This window comes from Pomacea canaliculata, linkage group LG6 (assembly GCF_003073045.1).
Source record: "Pomacea canaliculata isolate SZHN2017 linkage group LG6, ASM307304v1, whole genome shotgun sequence".
In the NCBI taxonomy this organism is placed as follows: Eukaryota; Metazoa; Mollusca; class Gastropoda; order Architaenioglossa; family Ampullariidae; genus Pomacea; species Pomacea canaliculata.
In genome coordinates, this window is record NC_037595.1 from 9,486,684 (window position 1) to 9,509,889 (window position 23,206).

At 42.8% G+C, this 23,206-nt stretch overlaps 1 protein-coding gene across 1 annotated transcript in view; it reads right to left on the reverse strand.

The window, feature by feature from the left end:
* Window positions 1-1,908: 1,908 nt before the first annotated feature.
* LOC112566040 overlaps window positions 1,909-23,206 on the reverse strand; it is a 36,678-nt gene continuing 15,380 nt past the window's right edge. Inside the window, exons 2-8 of the mRNA XM_025241966.1 lie at window positions 12,046-12,188; window positions 11,211-11,398; window positions 10,620-10,654; window positions 9,863-10,238; window positions 8,865-9,070; window positions 8,588-8,669; window positions 1,909-7,446 (exon numbers count right to left, since the gene is read on the reverse strand). Coding sequence (XP_025097751.1) covers window positions 6,273-7,446; window positions 8,588-8,669; window positions 8,865-9,070; window positions 9,863-10,238; window positions 10,620-10,654; window positions 11,211-11,398; window positions 12,046-12,188 — 2,204 coding nt within the window. The 3' untranslated portion in view covers window positions 1,909-6,272. The remainder of the gene's footprint in view (window positions 7,447-8,587; window positions 8,670-8,864; window positions 9,071-9,862; window positions 10,239-10,619; window positions 10,655-11,210; window positions 11,399-12,045; window positions 12,189-23,206) is intronic.

Sequence of the window (23,206 nt, forward strand, 5' to 3'; positions counted from 1 at the left end):
CACACGGAGAGAAATCCCGCAAGTGAAAAGCCAAACACAGGCGTAAGCACAAAATTTGTTCGAGTTGAGGACCTGATTGCACTTGGTGGGGCTCGTGCATTGAATGGCAGCTGCCTCCGACACCACCATCACCATCACCACCACCTTCCCATCAACCCTCGAGAAGTGTTTGTTGTCAGGAAGAAAGAGTTCACTTCGTCCAACCACTCCCCTACAACAAATACCAAGCTGTTACACTGCAGTGGCTATTTATGCAAATTACCCGGAATAGCCGATCATTGCTTTTTTCCCCTTTGTTTGCAAACTCTGTAGACGATTTCTGATGTAGATTATCTCAGAAGAGTTTTAAAACATGAAAATTAATTGTCGTTTATGCATCTAGCCCCGCCAAATAACATTAAGCTTGAACGACAGTGTTTTGATCACAGATAGATGTCGGTAAGTAAAAATAAAAAGCACAGTTCTTAGTGAAAATAGCTAGCTGTAATAGTTTCGTACATTATAGTGAGTTCTCGAATAAACAAGGAGAAAAAACAAGATATTATCGATTATGTCTAATTAAAATGTGAAAAGTCCTAGTCCATTGGAAAAAATGTAAAAAAAAAATTATTCACTTACCATGTGAAAAACATTCTTCGCCGTTAATCTATAATTTATACGTTAAAAAATACCGACAGCACTAGCTGTATATAATTAATGTAGTCTAATTACAGTGATACCTCGGTTCTCGAACATAATTCGTTCCGGGAGGACGGTCGAGAACCAAGTTGTTCGAGAACCGAAGCAATGAAACCCATAGAAATAATGGAAACTGGATTAATTCGTTCCAGCCCCAGAAAATGCCTATTTACTGGCCTAATTGTATATAATATGTAGAAAAACATGAGTCTCAACAAGAAATAAGAAATAAACGTGTATTTATTAAACAAAACAAAAAATAAAAATGTACTGTACAGTACAGCAGTAGATTGTGTTTCATTTACTGTACCTGTACCAAACTTTATGGCAGAGGGAATGAATGTGGAGGGAGGAGGGAAGGGATGGTTATTGTTTTGAAGGGAGTCCTCTTCAATAAAAACAGAGGGTAACTGCTCTTCGGGTGTTCTGTCTCTGTATCTTTTGCTGAGGAGAATCAGAATCTGCTCTGCAGTTGCTTGTCTGATTTCTTTACGGAAGAATTTGTCAATTGTTTGCTGTTTTTTTCTCCTCTGCACTCACACTGATGACGCAAGCAAGGCGCGCTGGGCCGAATGAACGCCATTCGCTCAACTCGGCTCATCTCGGACGTTCGGATGTTCGAGTTCCAAATATTTGTTCGGATTCCAAGACAAAATTTTCTCGAATTTCCTGGTCGAATACCGATTTGGTCGAAAGTCAAGGCGTTCGAGAACCGAGGTATCACTGTATTTCATGCCAGCCTGACATTTATACAAACAATCCCACAAGCCCCGACGAAAAACAATGTCATTATTTGATGTCAATCTGCCATTTCGGCCTTCATCATCTTTTGTGATGAAACAGTCTCAGTGTTTGTCATTATTCTGCTCTGAAGTGTGTGAGTGGGTTGGAATGTCTGGCAGTTGTAGCCAGGGTAGCACTGCGCCATCTGTGCTCAATATTGAGTGAACAAGCTCTGTATTTACCGCCAACAGTTCACTGTTGTTCATACCAAGTCTTGCAGGCTGGTTATGTTGACAGAAACAACACGCCATCTACCGAGGTGCGGAGAGGTATGCGAGCAGGAACCGTGCACGCGCGTGCACACACACATACACATGGATAGACAGATGCAATCACGAACGCGCAAATTTACATACATACACTTCTGCATATGTAAACGCGCGTAAATACAAACTTGCAAGCATGTCATAAACACACGCATAAAAAAAAAACTCAAGTGAAAAATAATGACTTCCACTCACGATTTTATTATGATCACCTTCAAAATTTTAAAAAAAAAAAAGGAAAAAGAAAATATCGCCAAAATCAAGTTGAAAGAAGCTGGCAGCAATTTCCGTACAAAACTGTCAATTAAAGCACATGTGTGGTACATGAGATGATTTTCAAAGCATATACACACTTCTGTTACTACGGAAACGCCTTTAATTTGCATAGATAGAGATAAACAAGTATCTGTTCTTTAATGACAACATGCTATACAGTAAAAAGACACAAAAAGTCACTACTGTCTGATGAGCAGGATAAAACACAGTCTATCATCATCATCATCATCATCATCATCATCACATCATCATCATCATCTTTTCTGCTGGTGTTCTTGCGATACGTTCCAGATCTTTGCTTCGAGAGTTTCCAAAATTTGTCTCTTGGAGATGTTAAATTCATAAAAAATAAATAAATAAATAAACGAAAAAGGAACTATCCTTTTATGGGTAGGGGGGATTCCTCACCGATATCCATTCTATAATTAGCATCAAACAGTTGGGTTAATCACTAACTCGTAAAAAAATCCCTGTAACCCTTACTTGAATCAGGTTGCTTTTGTTTCCTTTTAGAAGATTTATTTTAAGAATTTGCATGTTTGTATACGATGTTTACAGCAGTGATTAATTGAAGAGTACAGTTCACTATTAATGTTGTCACGTGTCTCAGAGAGGAATAACCTCGGGATGCTATCATGGGACGACTTGTAACCCATCCCCCATTCTCTCTCTCTATCCCCCTACTTCCGACTGATCACAAAATTCCAGCAGTATTGCATCTCCATGGAAACGTTCACTAAGATCATTACCAATCCTGACTCAGCTGTAACGCTATTGTAATACTGGTCTGACATGTAACATTGTCTAAATGTTACACTCGAAAAAATGTAACTTTGTCTAAAACTTACACTGAAGTCGCATTACACTATTCATTCCACATTTCGTTCAACCGCCATGACGAAGAAGATGTTGTTTCTAATGGTATACAAGCTGAAAATAATCTTTGAGGTACAGGAGAGGTGGAGTTTGTCACCGGAGGAAACTTTACATATATAAGAAATATCATATTAAAATAATCCAGCCGCAGTAGCCATTGTTATGTATGGTCACATGTTACAGATACATTGCAAAATAAATGACTAGAAAGCTAAAGATACATGGGGTCCGTTGCCTCTTTGGTCAGCAGGCAAAGATGGAATCGCTACCTCCGGGTCATGACCCCACGGGTAAAGGTCTTTCTGAACCCGGATACGTATGGACGAAAGTTTTGATCAAGTTTAGCAAAGTTTCTACACGACAGTTATATAAAACTTTGCCAAAGGTCAAAGGTGGACACACGACGTTGATCATATCGTCAAGGTATCCGTTATCTCCCAATCCACACTGACTGTCGTCTGGTTGACTGTCATCGTTCGCACTCCTGTCATCAACGACTGTCTCCCTGTCGTCAATGACATTTGTTTGTAATCCTCACTGACACTCCTTGTTTATCATCAACACTGTATCGTCGTCAAAGAGAATGGCCCGCAGTCATTGTTGTTTTCATTGTTGCCAGTATACTGTTGATGTTCTCTTCCATCACAACTCTCATTTCATCACTCTCACATGAAGCAGAAAATAGTTTAAATTTCTCAGCTCTCCAAACAGCAAAGAGATACAAGTAATACGCTTGTATACATCACATCTTCATATTGCTATATGATAATTTGCCATTGAAAAGTCTCTCCAGCATTTTCTCTCTCCGATAAGCCGGAGATAATATTAAAAACCGTGACGAAACAACACACTCACATTAAAAATTACGATTCATATAAACAAGAAGTTGTCATCTTCCAGGTTAGAACTAAGTATCGCATCTTTTCGTATCGAAGTATTCCCCTTACATTCTACTCGAACAAAGACAGAAATTCTGACATAGTAAAACACATACTAAAGGACAATGTAATTAAATATTAATTTCATTTTAACATTATGGGCTTGTTCTTGTTTTGAAATAATAATTTTGAAGGCTGGTGGAGGGCTTAAATAACCGTAATTATATGGTACTTATTATATAATTGACAATTTTAAGAAAGATTTGAGACAATCCTTTTAAGTGGAATTGTAGGAATGCTAGATAATTGTTCCCTGTATAACTTTCATGCATTTTGCGTCACGTAGAAGTAACTTATTTTCCACTAATAGAGTTTTAAGTTTCAGTGAAATCAGCTAACTGATGCTTATAAAATTTCGAATAACAAAAATAATAAATAAAAATTCAATTTTTAAAAAACAGCTTAAGTGTCATGTTCATATTTAAGAGTTTAAAAAACCTCAAGTGAAAACCTTTGAATTTGAATAAAACAAGTAGACAGCATTGGGTTTTTTCGATAAATAAATGTAAATAAATAATATACTCTTATTACAGACGACAGCTTAGCACAAACTCCAAAAAAACTCATTCTTTAAAAATATGGTAAGACAAATAAGACTTTGAAACACACTAGCGTCGTTGGTGTTCTGTAGAGAGCTTTTAATTTGATCTGGGTGACTAACATTATTTTCTAATAATTGGTGATGCATGTTTGATGATGTATGTTTTGTCTTTGTGTGTACATGTGTGTTTGCGTTTATATGACCATGTGCGATATAGCAAGAGATCTAATTTCTGGAACTTTTACCATAAACAGTTCTTGGCACCAAACTCCTGACATACACGACAACACTTATCAGCTTTTCACCTGCAAGTGGTGAAAAAGCAACACAGAACCAGCCTCCCTCACCCATCGAAAACAAGAAACGGAAAAGTTGAGCAAACATGAAAACACAGTCATAAATCAGTTGCGAAAGGCACATTCACCATGGAGTCTGATGACTGCAGAAAAACCCTACAGCTAAACTCATCAGTCGGCGTCCTACTCAACTCTGTCAAGGCAAAACATCCTTTCAGCAGTTCTCTTACCAAGTTGCATATTTCTTGATAACAAGTCATCATCAAGTCAAACTCTTTCTCTTTTTTCGGAAGTTTTGACCGTGCCTCCAGGAACAGGCAGGTGTGTTAGCTGGTCTGTCCCACACACAAACTGAAGAATCTTTGCGAACTGAAAAATTTGTTAAAGCCGTGCTTCCCTTCACTACAATAATCACCGAAAAGTCTGGCATAATCCTCTTCGGTTTTGCTAGTCCTGTTTACAAGACAAAACGGGCACTGATTAGGGAGTTCCCGAGGCACAGGTCAACGCATGCGCAGAAATCACTTCCTGTTTTGTCAACACACTGCAAAACAAAATATTTTCTCAGTAGCCTTGAGGTCCTCGTCTCTGTGCGTCTCTAGCATTCCTCAGCCGACAATACTTCACCTCGTTATTTTAACTTTGATTTCTATATTTTTTCTTAGGGTTGATGGGAGATGTTAGAATCTTAGGCAAGACCCCAAAAATAATTTTAACAGCTGATGAAATTAAAAGCCCTTTTCGAGCTTCAACATATCGTGTAGACATGTGTTTCAATTAGACATGATGACCGTTATATAGGTTAATTACTTTTTCCCTACAATGTTCATGCAAGAAACATACAATCACTAAGTTTTGAAAGCTTCTATCATTTCATTCTTTCAGCCATTACATATCCCTAAACGATATTTTTAAATCAAACTTAAGCTGCCATGGCAACAATACTGCGATTGAGAGTAAGTTCCGTAAACATGGATCGTCGTGGAACCACGTGGTTACGTCCGTCAGTTTTATAGACATGCGTTACAGAAACCATGGAAAATGAAGATTCTTGTTGAACTACTTCAGCAAACTACTGAATCATCATATCACACAGATACAATGTATTGCATCACTGTCTCTGGTTTCATATGCCTCAAAAGACTTTTTCCCTCATAAAAAACTGCTTTAAGATTTTGTCAGTGTTCCTTCTCCAAGTATCTCCCTTTTCGTCGTATTTTTTCTCTACATCAATACTTCAACTCGTTTGCGATCTTATCCCCTTTTTCGAAAAGATGGCGAGCATCTGGTTGCCGTGGGTTATTTCCCACTGAACTGGATTTCATGTATTTTTTCCAGTCTGGTTTTTAGTAAACCTGTCTAACCGGGTATTTGACTTTACTGACAAGGAGGACAGACTTTCCACAGGACACGACTTCGTAACAATCCATCAGACATTCAGAAAATGTCAGATCCCCACAGAAGTATTTAAAGCACCCTCAACGAAGTCTCTGATTTTCTCTGTGAAGGGATTGCTCAGAGGAGGACGAGAATGGATTCTTGCTGGTGAACTTTGCTCACTTCCCAAGACCATGTTAATAATTGCAGTTTGGAGTTTCTCGTTCATGCACTGAGTAAATCAGTTTTTAATCGACTGAACTGAAAAAAGTCGTAATGATTCCAGCGAGAAGGTCGACTTGAGACGTGAAAGTAGGTGGAGTGAAAGTAAGCGCCTCACACCCCAGTCTCGTACAGCTGTGCGTTCTGTCTTTGAGGCGGGTACCCGGGTAGAGGCTTCGGTTTCTTGTGAACGACAGCGTACGTGTCGTTGGCTATGGGAGGCGGGGGAGGGGCAGACCAAAGGGGACGTCATCGTAGTCCCTAAAGCCCTCGCCGGGAAGCAGAGCCAGCTCGTCCTCCGCTCGGAAGGTGGACAGAGGAGAGCGGGCAGCGGCGGGGACTTCTGGTCGCTTGGAGGATAAGGGCCGTTGTAGCACTGCTGGGGGATCAGGACGGTCGGACGCAGGATGGGCACGGTGTGTGCCTGGGTAGGGGAGATGGGATGGTCGGGGATGAAGACCTTGTTGAGGTTGTCGTAGTTGCCGTCTTCCAGGCTGCAGGTCGGGGACGGGGGCTTAATGATCTGGTTGTCCGCCTCCATCGACTCCTCCGACCCGGAAGGCAACGGAGTTACCATGGCGACGGGCTGAGAGAATGTGACGCTCTTGCTGCGCTTGCCCAGCGGGCTTTTGGGCCCCGTCACGAGGATTTTCGAGCGGTTGTCGGGCAAGGTCTTGTGGCCATCGTGAACTTCCGTCCCCGACGGCTGATGCACGTTCCCGTTGTGCCGCGTGTAGCGGAGGGACAGGTGACCGTTGTATGCGGGGTCTGCCAGGAGAGAGTCCCTCGCCCCAGACAAGGTCCCGGCTCCACGAAGAATCACCTGTCCGTCCCCGCTGTCGTCCTGCCCAAGGTAGTTACTGTCGACGCCGTGGTCCAAGGGGGTGACGGAGGCTGTGGTGACCACGCCAGTGGGGTTGACGTGGTTGTAGTACTGAGTGTGGTTGGGCTGGTTTTGGTGTTGATGGTGGTGGGCCTCCGCCGTGGCCAAAGTGACGAAGCCGTTGGTGCGGGCATGGTGCGTGGCGATGTCGCAGTCGGTCAGGCTGGACATCTTCAGCGGCGAGCGGTTGATGGAGCTGTAGTGGTCGTCGTCGTAGTCGTAGCGGCAGTAGGAGGTGAGGTTGGTGGACTCGTCCGTCACGGCAGGGTACAGGACGATGGGCTTGGGCTTCTCTTTGGCCTGCTGAACCCTGGGTACAAAGTAGGATGGGTGAAGGTCAAAGTTCAAGTATCATTTTTACAATCTTTATCTCTAGCTCACTGTCTAGCCCTAACTTCTTTATTTCATCTGTTTTAGCACATAGAGTAAGTCATTGCATATGTGGACGCAGAAAGAAAGGAAAATTCTTTGCCTTTCTTTCCATTTAATCACTTCTTTTCACTTACCTATTCACATACACAATGTATTCATTTCCGCTCTACTTTACCCACCTCAAAGTCTTGTCCATTTTCTTCTCTCCATTCCCTCTCCTATATACATTTTAAATCTATATAAGCTTATAATTTTTCATTCTACTTTACCCACCTAACCACCTGTTCACACTCTTTCTCCTCCTTTCTCTCTCTCTCTCACACACATTCATTCATTTCCATTTCATGGCACCTATCCGCTGAACTCCCTCATCCACTTTTTACTCTTTCTCTTTTGTTAGCTTCTTCCGTACCAATAATCTGTTTTCCTTTCCCCTCTGACATTACCCATTTTCTCACGATCCTTCCTCTTTCTATTTACGACTGTAACACAGTTACTAGAAGCTTCGCCGTGGAAGTAATTTCCATGTGTTCTGGGATAATTAGATTGACTATCCCCCTTTCAGCCTACAGCCAGGAGCAAATCAGTCCTAACAGTGTTCAGAGTCAATAAAATGTGTGGCTTGTTATCTATTTTCGCCAACCACAATATCATTTGTTTTCGTTTCGTATCATGAGGGCACTTCCATGGTGTTAATCCAAATGTGAAAGTGTGCATGAGGGACAGAAAAAAATATTACAAAACCAACAGACATTATGTTATTTTTCACGTTACAAAGGAAAACAGTCGAATTTACAATAATTGACCGGCAGTAATGCCTTTTCCAGTTTTTTCCACTTCATTACTTTCGTTTGCCTTCTTGGGTAACCTTTACTACTTGTAACCTTGTTTCTATTCTTGTAGAATGTTCGCCTTTCTTTCGTTTTACCATTCGTTTCCTCTGTTTTTTTTTTTTTTTTTTTCTTTCTCTTTAATTTACCCGCATGCCCCTGTAAGACTTAAAATTACTCATTCCCGGTAATTAAACTTGTAAATAAACTTCCCACTAATGCAAGGAGTAATGTTCCTAATTCCCCTACCGTCTGCAATGGAAAGCAACGGCAATGATGACGATGGAGATGAGAACAAAGCCAGCAGCGACGATCCCACCAATGATGGCCGCTGAAATAAAAGGACAAGGGAAACAAATCAGTAAGAATCAATCAGAGTTATGCTCTTGACACGCAGAATGACGTCATCAAGCATAGCAACAAACAGAAATGTCTAACCTTGACCAAAAATAAATGTAGACATTCTGGAAAAACTTTCACGGTCGTTGAGTTTTAAATGTATTTTAAATTACAGGCGACCGCCTACCGAGGTTGGACGACAGGGAGCCGACATGCGCAGCGAAGGGGAACGTGACGTTGTGGTCGTTGGGGTTCCTGTCGACAGAGGGCGTTGTGTTGTCTCTACTGGTGGCGCGGTTTCTGTGCCTGGACTCCACTTCCTGTCGGGCACGAATGAGAAGCTGTCTCAGGGCTCCCCGCAGAAGATCTCCAGCTGACCATCTGACTTTGTTGCTATAGAAACGAAAATGAACGTTATGTCGTGAAATTTTACCGCCATCTTTCTTCCGGTGCTTGGAACATTTTCTGCTCACGTGACCATCACAGTGTCTGCTATTCAAAACAAAAAGTAAAAAAGGAAAGAAAGAAAAGACGCTGCGAGAAGAAAGTCATGATGATGCCATCTATAGACATTATTGACATTGATTCAACTTTGTTTTCGTGTCATTAACCTGTTGGGTTTTTATTTAAATCATTTGGATAGAAAAGAAACGGAAAAGGTGGGTAGATGGTGAGTGACTCGCGTGGGAGTGCGTTGGTGCGAACGTCGGTGTCAGCGTCTCGTGCCGGCCGCCTTTCCTTTGATGTGTCATTACGAGGCAGATTAAGGGTTCAGAGAAAAAGCGATTTTGTGGCTGTTTTGTGTCTTTTACCGGGACAGAAACCTAATAGTTTCCCTCGGTTCTGTGTTGTTTTTTGACCAGTCCTGACCAGATTTCTTAAAACTAGTCTAAATTATTCCGTGTAAACCTCATTAGGTAAGTCGGTTTTCTTTTTTTAATCTTTTTGAATTTGTAAATTTTGATTGAAGTATTAACAAAGAAATATTTAATCAGTAATGTGAATTGATCGGAATGATCTTTATATTTTAAGGACTGTATTTTTCTGTCCAGTTTTTTTTCTGTGTTCTTTGTATATAGGTCACTAAACTAGAGTACCCGTACTTTATAAATAGCATTATCTACCCGAATGTGCTCCGTTTTAGCTGTTGAAGCTAACCTCCTCTATTTCTCCTTTCTCTCTCACTCACCTTTCGTCTGCAGCCAGATGAATGCTGCCCCTTTACCCGCCGAGCTCTTCAGGGTGAGCGTAACGTTGTTGACGGGCCGACTGTAGATGGTTCGAAACCCGTAGAAGCCGAGATGGCCGCACTGGATGTCCCAGCGGTAGCCTTTGTCGTCGGCGATGACAAGACTCTTGCTGCACAAGCGCGCGCCATGCTCCGCCCACCCCAGCAGCACGTCGATGGAGTGGATGTTGATGCCCTCTGACCCCGAGGTTCGCACCATGCACGAGCAGTCCGTTTTCTGTTCTTGCAGGCTGGAGGGGTACTCCACGTTGGAGAGGAAGAGCAGGTCGCCTCGCTTGACGTCATCAGAACAGAAGGTGGCGATGGCGATTTCTGACAGGTTATTTAGAACAGTTTTAAAATAGGAAAAACTAGTTGTTTTTCGTCCAGCTCCGCATTAACTGAATAAAGTTTGCCTAACTGTAAGAATTTTTTAAACACAGAGAATCACAATTCTTCACGAATAATTTACAATTGAATTTTTTTTATAAACTTAGTTATCGCCATAGCGAAAATCTTGCTAAAACTGGACTTGTCTAGAAAGATTTAGAAATAGATATAAAAATACATATCAAAAGATTGAAGGATGAATGCACATGATGGGAAGAAGGAACAAGTGTAGAAAAAAAAATGTTATACGTGTGTTATATATTTTTAGATATTATACATAATATCAAGGGACACAACTGTATAAAAATCCGACAATAAAACTACCGCAGTTATCTTTCTTGATTATGACGTTTTGCGAACTTTCATTGTAAATTACAAATGATATTTATAACGGTAACGCGATAGCTTACTTATTAATTAAGAATTCTGCTGAACTATGTGATATCTTGTCTTTAATGCACGATGATTACCTCCATTAATAATCACAAGCAAAGGACCAGTAAGGAATCATTTGTCCACAGACATGGCGCCTGGTAATTTGTTTTATTTGATCAACTGGCTGCATTTGTCGGTATTCTTTAAATCCTTCTGGCCTAAAGATCTTTACTATGTTCCCATCCTACACTTTGAACTTTAGCGATGATGTCCACTCGTCTGAGGAGTTTATGGGTCGACATTACTGATTAACGTTCAGGGTGGCGGAGACAGAAGGACGCAGCGTGTCATGAATAATGCGTTTAATGAGGTGTCGTGTACAATTTCCCATGAATTATGATAAGTAATATGTAACATGTTGTCGAATAATATATACTGACATATAGTACCGTATAGATTTACGTGTGGTGTGTAAATGTAAGGATGCAATGAGGTGTAACGCGTAATGCCAGACAACGTGTAACAAGATGGCGCACTCACCAGGAGACACAGTCATAGATGACTGTCATGTAATCTGTATGTGGTGAGCCTGGGCATCTCTCCATGGCGGGTACTTTCTGCACCACGAACTTGCACTGCTGGTACCCGGAACAGTGCGTGTTGAGAGGCGGGTACTTGCTGTCATCGTTCACCATGCAGTCCGTGTGGGTGGCGCTGCAGCAGTCCGCCTATCGGGAAAAGTCAAAGGTCAACCAATGATTGTGACAATTCAGAAATGTAAAATGTATTATTTAGCTCCTGGAAACAAATGGAACGAATTCGGAACAAATGACAACGAACAAATTAAACAAAATTTCGTAAAAGTCCTTCTTAACAGAAAAGAATTTGTTTAGTCTACGTACAAGTGTTTGTTGTTTTTTGTTGTTGTTTTTTTTAATCACACAACTTGAGTATTATATATACACGTGTTTTAGTTATATATATATACACGCAAACACAAAGGGTTTTAGTTCACATGCATTCACATAAGTCGTACTTTCATAAACTAACAGGTGTAAATTCATAAACACCGGTGTTTTAGTCCACACACGTGTTTCATTTCACACATACACAGGAATTCTAATGCAAAAGACAGGTGTTTTATTCTCACAATTTATGTATGTTTCGTAGTCTACACACAGGTGTTTCAGTTCACATCCCACATTTATTTTAATCTCACACCTGTACAGGTGATTTAGTCCCCACACACACTCATATTTTAGACAACAGGCACGTGCAAACGACGCCCTCTCATTATACAGTTCGTGCGTCAGTCTCACATATATAAATGTTAACATGTTTATCATCGCTGACGACGACGATGAAAGTGTCTTACCGCTCGCTTGGGTGCCTGACAGTCCCAGCTGCGCTTGACGCCGAAGAAGAGGCGCTTGAGGGCGACCCGGTGACCCGCGGGGCACTGCAGACTCAGCTCCTCACCTGTGCACCCGCTGGCGATGATGTTCTCCTGGGTGGCGGCTGCAGCACACACACACGGCAACATCGAGTTTAGTCGCACGCAAGAAGGATTTTCCCATCACGCAGTAAACATAACTGTCACGTGTTCAACGTCACATCAGTCACGTGTTCAGGTGGATTTGTTGGCCCATTAACGTATCTCTCGTATTCACTTGAGATAGGTTACTTTTACTTACATGCGAGTAGACACTTTTGTTTACCTTTTAAAGGATAGTAGCTTTTTAGAGGCATTACTTTCTCCTGTGAAAATGTTATTTCTCAGCCCCTCCGTGACCTCTGACCCCTACAACTTTGTATCCAATGTTTGATGTCGGTGTCAAATGTTAGATGCAACTTGTTATGTGTTCAATGTAATTTTTCTGTCACAGGTTGGAAGGGTAATTTTTTTTAAAATTATTTAGCGCATTAAAAATGGCGGCACGTACTAGACAGCACTTCCGGTCACGTGCTCGACGCCACATTTTGCGCAGGAAACCCAGGTAATCAAGAAAGCTACGTGCACCGACTGTAAGGTAAACAAAAGCTACAACAATCCCCACAGCACTTATACAGAGAGCGAGACAGTGAGAGAAAGTAAAACAGAGAGAGAGGTTGCAGGTGGAGAGAACTCTCAAGCAGGAAGTTCAGCGAGAAGGCTGCTGCTAATGCTGGGAACCGAACTGTTTACATCTTGACCACTTGTGAATGAACCGACATCCTTTCCTTCACCCAGCCTGTCTCCAGTCCGCATGCACTTGTGCTGGTGCAACAATGACGACGACGACGATGATGATGATGATGAGGAGGAGGAGGAGGAGGAGGATGAGGATTAAGATGATGGCAATAATACTAAGAAGAAGGAATAAAGAGAGCTGTTGGTTGTGTGTCCAATGAGAAGTTGTTGTTCCAAACGCATCGCTAAAATCTCTTTAATTCCTTGTCCTCGCAGATATGCTGTTTCGAGGAGATAAAAGTCTTTCAACGAAATTCAGATGCATTGTCACCAAAATGTCAAGTGAATCTCTTGCTCGTAAAACGGCCTCTGATGTTCTTCTCGCTGTCTGCTTGCCAGCGAAGGCGGGTAAACATCTGCGTGCATTCACTCTCTCCCATTTCATCAGTCTTGTACGCTCTTTCTCTCCCGAGATTAAACAGACCGTCAGAACGCTATTGAAGGCAGTTTTGTAGCCATGGCCGTTAACGGTAGCTTTTGAAGCTTTGACATTTCGTTTTGTCTCATTGCTTAGCAATAACGAAGTTTACGATACCCTCCCTTCTGCTCCGATCAGCGTTTCAAAAAATCAAGAAGATTATGAACTTCAAAGGAGAATTATGGTGGTCCTGCGCTCAGCACACAAAGAGGATCTGAGTGAAAATGCTATTATATGGTGAGAATAGCAAACATCCAGCAATGCCCGGGCACTCTTTCTTTCTGTCTTACACAGAGACAAAGAGGAACATGTACATAAATTGTATTGAGCAGACCTGTCAACCGGCCTTTAAAAGATTTTCTGCTTCCCACCAAATCTCTCCGCTTTTATCTCCATCCCTTTGTCCAATGTAGTCCTTATCGTAAGCTGTGCAATATATTCATGCGCAGTTTGTGAAGCGGTCACATGACTGAGCAAACCAAGCCAATAAGAAATAGAAAGAGAGATCAAGAACAAAAGAAGGAGAGAGAGAGAAATAGATGTTATCCATCTCGACCTTCTCGCTTTTGCAGAAAAAGTTTTTTAACTTTGAAACAAAAGAAAAGTTGAAATCTTCTAAAACATCGTTATAATCGACCAAACTTTTAAATCTCAAATTCAGACAGGAAGTGCACGCCACTCTTCTGCACCAAACATCCTCATTCCCTTTCCGTTCTAATGTTTGAGGATGAATCGAGCACTTTAACCTTTGACCCTGACGTGCAGTAGTGCGACAAAAGTCAAAACAACCCATCGCCATCTGCTCTCCTGTCAAAACACGAGACTCTCGTTCAAAGGCGAGACTTCAGTGAAAAAGACAGTATTTAATTCTCTCAAAGGACGCCATTTCTTGAGACGGGGATGAGACAAAACATCCTGATTCCAGCTTTGGACCATTCTCATTCTCTAGAGTAAATTTTTAACTCATGTATTTTTTTTTTCAATCCGTGCAATCCACTTTCCCTATTACAAAAAGGACGAGGAGGTCACAGGGCAAAAACAACCTGGATTCAAGCTACAGAAACAGTAGTTCGAGCAGTGGAAGGGCTGGGGTTGAGGTTGAAATGGCAGCGAGCATGTCGGGAACATCTGTTCTGTCAGACAGCTGTCTGTGACATTGCACTGCAGCTCTCATCTTCTCTTTTTCTCTTTATTCTCTTCTTCTAACTCTTTGTCTTCTTCATTTTTCTCTTCTTTGCTGTGCAGCAGACGCTCAGCTACTGATGTTGCGTGAATCCGCCAATCTGAAGGTACCGACCAGATCCTGTCCAGCCTCTCTTCCTCTCTGTTCCTTAACTGTTTCCAGTCGTGGGTGGACATCATGAATCGCAGCAACTTTGATGTAGGCGGGGATGTCGGGACTATTTCGTGCCAGTCACCTATCCACTCGTTGGTGTTACTTAACCATCACTTTTTCTTCTCGTCTCGTCCACGTCCTTCCTCCATCCATCCCTGGAGGATTGTCTTGGGCAATGTGATGCCAAGCGACATGCCAGAACCAACCACCTTCCGCCTCGACGGTGGCGAGAAAAGGCTCTTGGGAACCGATCAGGATGGTGATGAGACTGCGCGTGAATTCTTTTGACTTATGTTACCTGTAGGAGATGTGGAGAAGTCTCCAAAGGCATTTAATCTCAAACCCTAAGTCATCAACAGCATAAAATGTCAACGGTTCACATCTGTAGATCAAATTAGGGTTACAAGAGGCATTTAGGGAACACTCTTCTTCACACTCTATTAACACTATTTTGTTCATGCTGTTGACATACTGAAAATATACAAGAATGTAACGGTGGGCTACGTGTCTACAAGAATAATAATGAAATTTTAGGACTTGTCGCTTCTACCGTTGATATCAGAAACATTCCTACATTCGTCGACTACAGTCACGGAAAGAGCAGCGCCTAGTAACTCCACGCAGGTAAACAACTGTTGTCAGGTTGTTGACTATAAAATATTTTCCCGAGTTGTCCTTGTTCAAGATTTTCCTGTACAGGACTCACTTGCCATCTTATCAGTATCGGATGTTTCGTAATTCTCGACATTATTTACAGCGCCGTGCGTGGAAATACCAAAATTGAACACTCCCCCCAAACCTATTTTGAGAGTGCATGACGGGTAGACACGAAGCCAGTGCGGGTAAGGTCACCACCAATCGTTGTGGATTCTGCGCGACATATACACACCCTTACAGTGCTGCACTTTATTTAGCTCAACTCGACCTAAGGGTTAAAAAATTCTGAAATCGTCAACCACCTGTCTTTAATCCAGCACAACCGCCAGTCGGGTGTAGGGACGGAAGCAGGGTCTGCACGTGACGCCCGGCAAGATCCGGGTCTTTACTTTCAGCCAAGAAGCGATAAACGCTGCAAAGCAACTGCAGCTGATTCGTGTCAGGTGGAGGAAAACAAGTCTGCTTCTGTTCCTCTGGCAGAGTATACTTGCCGAGATATCAGGAGGTCTTATCGTCGACAGGGGGCCAACTGTTGCAGAGAACGTCAGCCGCACTCTTACATCAGACTCTACACCAGGCCAAGGTCCTTCCCCGGGCACGGAGAACAGATGGTGGAGAAAATCGAGCTACAAGCTCATTAACCTAATCACATCTCTAATTACGGATGTTCTGTACAGTGGTCTGTATCGCAGCGCCGCCTCTACCTGATGACGAAAAATCGATCTGTTTGGATCTGATGCTCTCGTCTGACGCTCATTACAGTCAGGGAGTCAGTGCGTGTGTAGCGGATATTTCGGTCTGTACTTTCTTGCCCTTTACTGTTCTGCTTAACAGAATTTCGGGCAAAGTCCAAAGTTTATTCCTATTTTTATGTGTTTAGTCATCACTGTTGAAAGCGTATATAAAATCTGACAATCTTAGGAACCATAATAATATAGAAAAGTGTATTAAAGGTGTGTAATCAAATTTAAACCTAATAGCGATTCCAGATTTTTTTCATCTGGTCTTAAAGAGAGAGACAGTGGACTAAAGGCAAGGAAGGGAAAAACAGAATGTCAACAGCTTGTCTGAGCGTAGTCATCTGTCATGAATGGAAAACAAACCAGGCTGTTGACGGAGGTCACTGGTCTGGTCGGATGACCGTTTACCGCGGGAGACGATGTCATCCATCAAAAGCAAGATCACGCGGAGCCCAGACAAACATCGCGAATGCAAACCCGATTTGTCTCGGAAACAGCGCCATCTTTCCACGCATCCCTACCCGGCAGCCACTCGGTCACCTCGCTGTACCCTCGTGCTGAGGGGATGAGCAGCGCTCAGCATCACTAACAGTTGAGAAGCAGACGAGACACTCACTTTTCTTTTACAGATTACAAGAAAAACAACGAAAACCGAAATAGGTCAGTGACCACGCCAGCATCCACTTAGGATGGTCTACGGTTTAAAAAGTCAAGAAAGTAAGGTAAAAGACTAAAAGAAGTAAATAAATTAATTTACTCCGGTCACTGGAACACCTTTTTATTATGGTGGTGGAGGTAGTAGTAGTTCTAGTCCACTAATGTGGGACGCAGAAAAGTATTCTAGAGCCAAAGGTCGAAAAAATACGACTGAAGGTAAGTCTTTATCAGAATTATTTTTATGTGTGTCAGCTAGTGTAGCCCTATTTTCTATTTCTTCTTTCGTCTAATCTCCTGGCGCTGGCTCAGAAAAGAAGCTTTTCCTGCGAACATAAATTTCCAGACGAGCGAAGTAATGGGTTTGAACAAGCAAGAAGAAAATCTGGAATTAAAATGTTATCTCGCTAAAGCTCGAGGAACTTGATATTTGAGGAAAGCAGCGCGAGACAGACAAGCCGCGTCTTACTCAGCTCGGAAAGGCGAACAGGAAAAGAGATGAAGAAAGTAAGAAACTTTGCAACAGCAACAAATAAATTATTCCTGCATGTGTCTGTAAGTACAATGAGCCTGTGTTGTTTGTGGACGAATAAACAGTCTTGGAGTATCTGCACACAAACAAGGTTTGTAGTGTCTTTCTTCTTCTTTCTTCATTCATTTATTTCTTTCCTCCTCTCTCTTCTCTCTATCCCTTAATGTAAACCTCCATCTACTCCTTCTGATCGTTGTCTTGCTTCGCTAGAGGGTGCTGCAATAAATCCTCTTTATCAACTCCGGGGGTGCTTTCTACAGGAAAAAATCCAAACAATTATGTTTTCCACAAATGTCCATAAAACTTTGTCACCTCTTCTGTCTTGACATTTGTCAGCAACACAAACACTACAGGTGGGTCTCGTGATGAAAGACAAATGGTGAACATCCTGTCTGCTTTTAAAGTGGTTAGTCCATGGAGGACAGGGAGTTGTGAAGGGGTGAGGCCAATACAGATGTTAAAACCCTTTATTATTATGTACACCGTATTGGAGGTCTTTTACTACTGAAATGTTCATTATGAACGCCAGAAGATTTGAATAATCGTTTCCAGAAAGGCCGATCGTAAATCGCGGAGCTTGGGCAGAAAAGAATTCCTCTCGCCTCTGTGAGCAGCAGCAACCGTAAGCAAATCCATGTGCAGACCCTTGAGATAACTTAACCAAATGTCTTCGGAAACTTTTACTTGCATCCAGTTTCCCTCCCTAATGCCCTTATCCCTCCCTTCTCCTCTCCCGACATCTCCTCCAGCTCTGCCCGACTCTCATCAGCTCCCATCATATCTCGCTTACTTCCTTCGTGATAGACAGAGGGTGGAAGCATAGAGAAAGTGAGAGAAGGAGGAATTGACAGGGGAAAGAGATAGAGTGCTTTTACATGTGTGAGCCATGGTTGTTGTTTATGTTTATATTTGTGTGAGTGTGAGTGTGTATTTGTGGAAATGCTTGCTTGTTTGGCATGTTTGTCTGAAGAACTTTTGTCTAAGAAGGAGTCAGTGTTTAGGATGTTAACATCCCGTCTTCCTTCACTTTCTCTTCTTCTTCTTTCTCTCATTTACTGCCCCCTCCAGCCAGCAAGTGAAGCCGTTACTCTTCCTTCCTTCTTCTACCATTGAAATTATTTTCAAGCCCTGATTCTGCTCATACATTTCCTTCTCCCATCAAAAATCAAAAACACCATGTTGTTTACTTCATTTACCTTCTGAAACATTCATCTGAGAAAACAAACAAAAAATACTTACATTTAAATTAACATTTCTTTAGATGTGTTTGAATTTTTTTTTCGAGGGGAAACAACTCTGGCAACATTTCTTTCCTTAGTCGTCTCCCCTACCTTCACGCAGAGGACGTCTTGATGCTTATCGGTAACCGTTTGTCGAGTAGATTAAGCTCGACAGGTGCACGATCTATCAGGTATATATTAATTTTCTGAAAGGTCGAGTCTATGAGCAGCTGCCGAGGAAGTGGCGGATTTTTTTCGTGGGTTACCTGTGTGTAGTCGTGATGCCCGCAGATTTATTACTTTGCAATAAGCGAAGAAAATTGCGAAAGACTTTTTTCTGGGACAGCAAGTCTGAATGACGCAGGGCTGCACGCAAAGAGAGAATTGGAACAACGGTTTTATCTGTGTCCAGGAACAAAAATATATTAAAGCAAAAAAGAATAATCATTAGGGTGCAGGAGTCGTTAGCCCTGTAAAGACATCTATTGAGTTCTTGGTTGGAAAGTCTGACAAATGATGCTGTTACTTGTGCATCTTTTACGAGATTCTGCTGAAAATTCCAAGTTTGCTTCTTAGGGCCAAAGGGACAGTCCTCCCCTAGAGCAATAGTTTGGTGGTTTCAATGTAGCAAACCCTGTGTGAACATCTTTTATTAAATGTGTCCACAAGTGTTTTCCTTCTACAGCAAAAATTGTAAACAGATTCGCAGCTGACCTGACGAGAAAGCGAGGTCCTTCTTAACATACTTTCTCAAATATGTCACTATGGAAAATTTTTAGATAGACATGATTTTCAGACAGTCACATTTGAAACAATAAGCTTCTATTTCAAAAGACACAGAGAGAGAAAGGAGGAGGAACAGCAAGGGACGAAACCCAACGTTCACATCAGTAGGCTTAGACCTGCTGTCCGCTTCTGTCGAGTTGCCATAGAAACAGCTCATCAATCTGGTTACCTGATAAAAACCTAGAGCAGCATCAAAGAACTAATTATGCGAGTTAATAATAACCAAAATAGTCAAAGAACTCGTATTTTTTGACAGGGTGGAGATACAGAAACAGGAAAATGTCTGCCATGCAAGGATGAGGATGCTTGGTTATAAGGCTAATACAATATTTCTGTATAAACGTCGCACATCAAACTCCATCTTCGATTCCCATTTGATACTTCTTCTCTTCCTGCTCTTGACAGATGTCGTCAATGGAGACCACAGCACGACGACTGTGCGACATTCAGGTTTCCATAAATCAGAAACTCCTTGAATCTTTCCTTTTGTGGCTGGCTTCGACTGCGAACTTTGAACTTTATGCTTTAGTGATGAGTGTTCATTATATTGACCTTATTGCCCTTTAAAAATAATGAGAGAAAAAAAAGAAAAGGCCGTACAGCGGTACATGCTCGGGACCGGCAGAAACAAGCGCCAACTATCAGAAGCTCTTCAAATGAAGAAGTTAAGAACGTGCCACGTGCTGCGGAGGCGAGAGGATTGATGACTTTCTGTCTCCTGGAGGATGGGAGCAGACAGCTAGTCCATTGATGCTATTACAGTGGTCGCCTGGGCCCCTTCAAGGAGATGGCCCCCAAACTGGCGTTTGATGTCCTCAGATCTCTGTCCGGAGTAGGTCTGAAGAGACAAAGCCGGTCACTCGAGGTGAGCTCACAAAAAGCTTGTGATCGCTTCTCTAGTCGGAAAATTTTGCAGTGCTCTCTTTTTTCTTCCGTCTTCTCACTTCTCTGACATTTTGAAGACCATTTTTTCATCAACTCATTACAAGCCTACCTCCGCACTTCTCAACCCTCATCCCCACTACCTCTACCACACCACCACTACCTCTACCACCACCACCACTATGTCCTGTTCGGGAAAGAGTTTTGAAACAACCTTTCTGAGACAGTGCCTTTTTCTGTCATAATCCAAAACCAGGTTATTTTATTATTTGAACCTAGCTGTCTGGTCCACTGGTGTAAAGAAACTTGATTATGGCTTGTAGGAAAACTAAGAAATAAAACTTGCAATTTTTGAAAGTCAGGAGAGAGAAAGTTAAAAAAAAAAAGAAAACTGCGAGATGAGTTATGTCTGTGACAGGGAGAGTTCTGCATGGTTTCCCATATGAGAGTAAGAAGAGTAAAGGTGAACTCTGCCTAGTGCACTGTCAAACCTTTCTCTCTTCCCCCCTTCTACAATCCCAGTGCACTGGATTGTAATTTCTCTCTTTCTCCCCGCCTCCTATCTCTTGTGTCTCGTTCGCGTGTTCTCGTGTAACAAACAACTCTCTAATCAGCGACAGAAAATAAGATCACTAGACTGAATTAAAAGAAAACAAACAAAACAACTCCAACAGGCTCACATACGCGCAAACAGGAGAGAAAAATTCACAAAGCACGTGCGTAACGCACAACCTTGTCATAGCCGAGTTAATTCCCTGCTAGCTCATACATGTCACGTGGTACGTCAACGTCTATTCAGTTTGAAAAAAAGGGGGACTGAGACATACGAAATTTATGAGAGATGAAGTGGAGATTGCAGACACAAACAGATATTACTGTGGTGGATGGGGTGATGGGGTGATGTGCCCCTGCCCCAGTCTGGGGGGACGTCACATAGTCAGGCCCAGAGAAAGGGAGATTACTCTCTCGCAGAGGCTCAGACGGCGAACTTATTACAACTTTTGGCATCAACAAGGATTTCCCTCCCCCTCCCACCTCCCCACACTTGCTGCTTAGCCTCTTGTCAGGTGACGTTTCGTCCCGGAACTCGAAAAAAGCACGCATGCGCGCTGGATGACGTCGAAAAAGCTTTCCGGGACCTTGTCAAGCTCTCAGACTACGAAATCGGTGCACAAACAGGAGGAGTGGAGGGGGTGGAACAAGGAATACGTGGCATACGAACGGCTTTTCGAGGTCCGATCGTCGATCAATCAAAATTAATAAGGAGTTAAAAGGCCCATCGAGAGCGAGATGAAACGAGAGGTGCTGAAAAGCATCTTTTCACCCCCAGCGATATGTACAGCAGCTTGCGGGGATCACATCTCATGAAAAGGTCTTTTTGGAGCATTTTCGTAACCGCATGTAGCGGAGCGGACAAGCCTGGGTTCCTCCTTCTTCCGCTGCAGTGGGTGGCCAGTGAGGTGGGAGGGGAGATAATCAGAGCTCAGTATCATAAAAGTACAAGCGAGTGGGCGAGATGCCATACAGCTAAGCTCATTATGGTATAATGTAGCGAATTGTGGTGCCGTGTGACGTGGTGTGAGGTCACGTGATACGGCTAGGCAACACATGGCGTGACGTAGTAGCAAAGAAGGTCTGGCGAGGCATGACGTCATGCTTGTACGTTTATCTTCTAATGCTGTAATAAAGGGAGGTAAATCAAGCCAGCAGTGAAGGCTACATAGCGGAAAAAGGAGCTGCACCTGGAGGGACAAGGAAATATGAAGACAAAAATCGTTCATGAAATGAAATCTGAACCTTGGAAGCCGATCATCACCATGATGGGGCGACTAGGATCGAGCTGCTGCGATATCGGACCGCACGTCCTGGAGTGAGAAGCGGTGTGCGTGGTGTGGCACACGTGGTCTGCCGTGGTATGCAAATGACTCTGTTCACAGGATCTACCTCCCGCACCCGTATTCTCTAGAAATTAAAAACTTACGAAGCAGCTGCACTGTAGGCTGACACCCCAAGCCTCAATGAGTCAATTCTCGGTTGTCACGCTCCCTCATACAAATAACACTATCACGTGACAGCTAAAATCGAAAAGAAAACACTTCTCCATCGACGATAGTTCAAAATTCAAAAAGCATCTCTTGCATTTAGCTTTATATTAAGTTTTCTTAAAGTGTAGCAGCCTTCTCTAGGTCTAATCCACAAAAACCTCGAGGTACGCCATACTGCAGAACGCTACCAGCGTTCGCTCTTGTCCCCCGTCTAGCGCTGGTCCTGTTAAAGGTTACGGTGCTACTCACAGAAACAGAACATTATTGAAGCATATAATTACGAGGATCATCATGTCTGTCAGAGACTGAAATCAGTAGACTTTTAAAAGAAAAGTTACCGAACAGGGTAGTCCATTTACAAGTGCGACAATCAGTCTCACTCTTTTATTTCAGTCATCTTTGAGACTCCCTATCAACGATCTTCTCCCGAGAGTTGTTCTGGACAACATGAATCAAGGTGTTTTTCCAGGTGCTGCCGGCCCACGCCGCCATTGTAGGCTGCGCCTACGCGAAGATTTCAACCCGGTGGGTAGTCACGTGGTTCCGATCTGAAAACCCAACTCCACGTGAGCACAGTTGCTGTGGAAATATCCAGACTGTGTCAACAACTACCTTTTTCCTTTATTTTAAGGTAAACTATTCCCCCCATACCCCACTTCAAACGCACGCATGCGCACACACACACACCCAGCCTGCAGGAAGGAATGACCAAATGAAGCTGTTGTCAGGCTCGTGTGTGATTAGCGCGGTGTCTGGCGTGCACGTGTCCAGAAAGCTGATAGTCCGAGCCCGAGGGTTTATTAATACAAGAACTGGAAAGGTCAGGTACGGCGATCGACTACCGCTACGGCGACTCTTTACGTCCTCTAAACGTCGCAAACAGCTCGCCGCCGGCTGTGTCCAGCTTGGACTGTCAGCGATGACGAAGTGGATAAGAGGACGACATCGGGATGCTCAGATGCAGATGCTTGTTGCACCGAAAATTGATAGACATAAAGTCTTAAACATCCGCTTTGTCATCTGTGAGTGAAGGTTG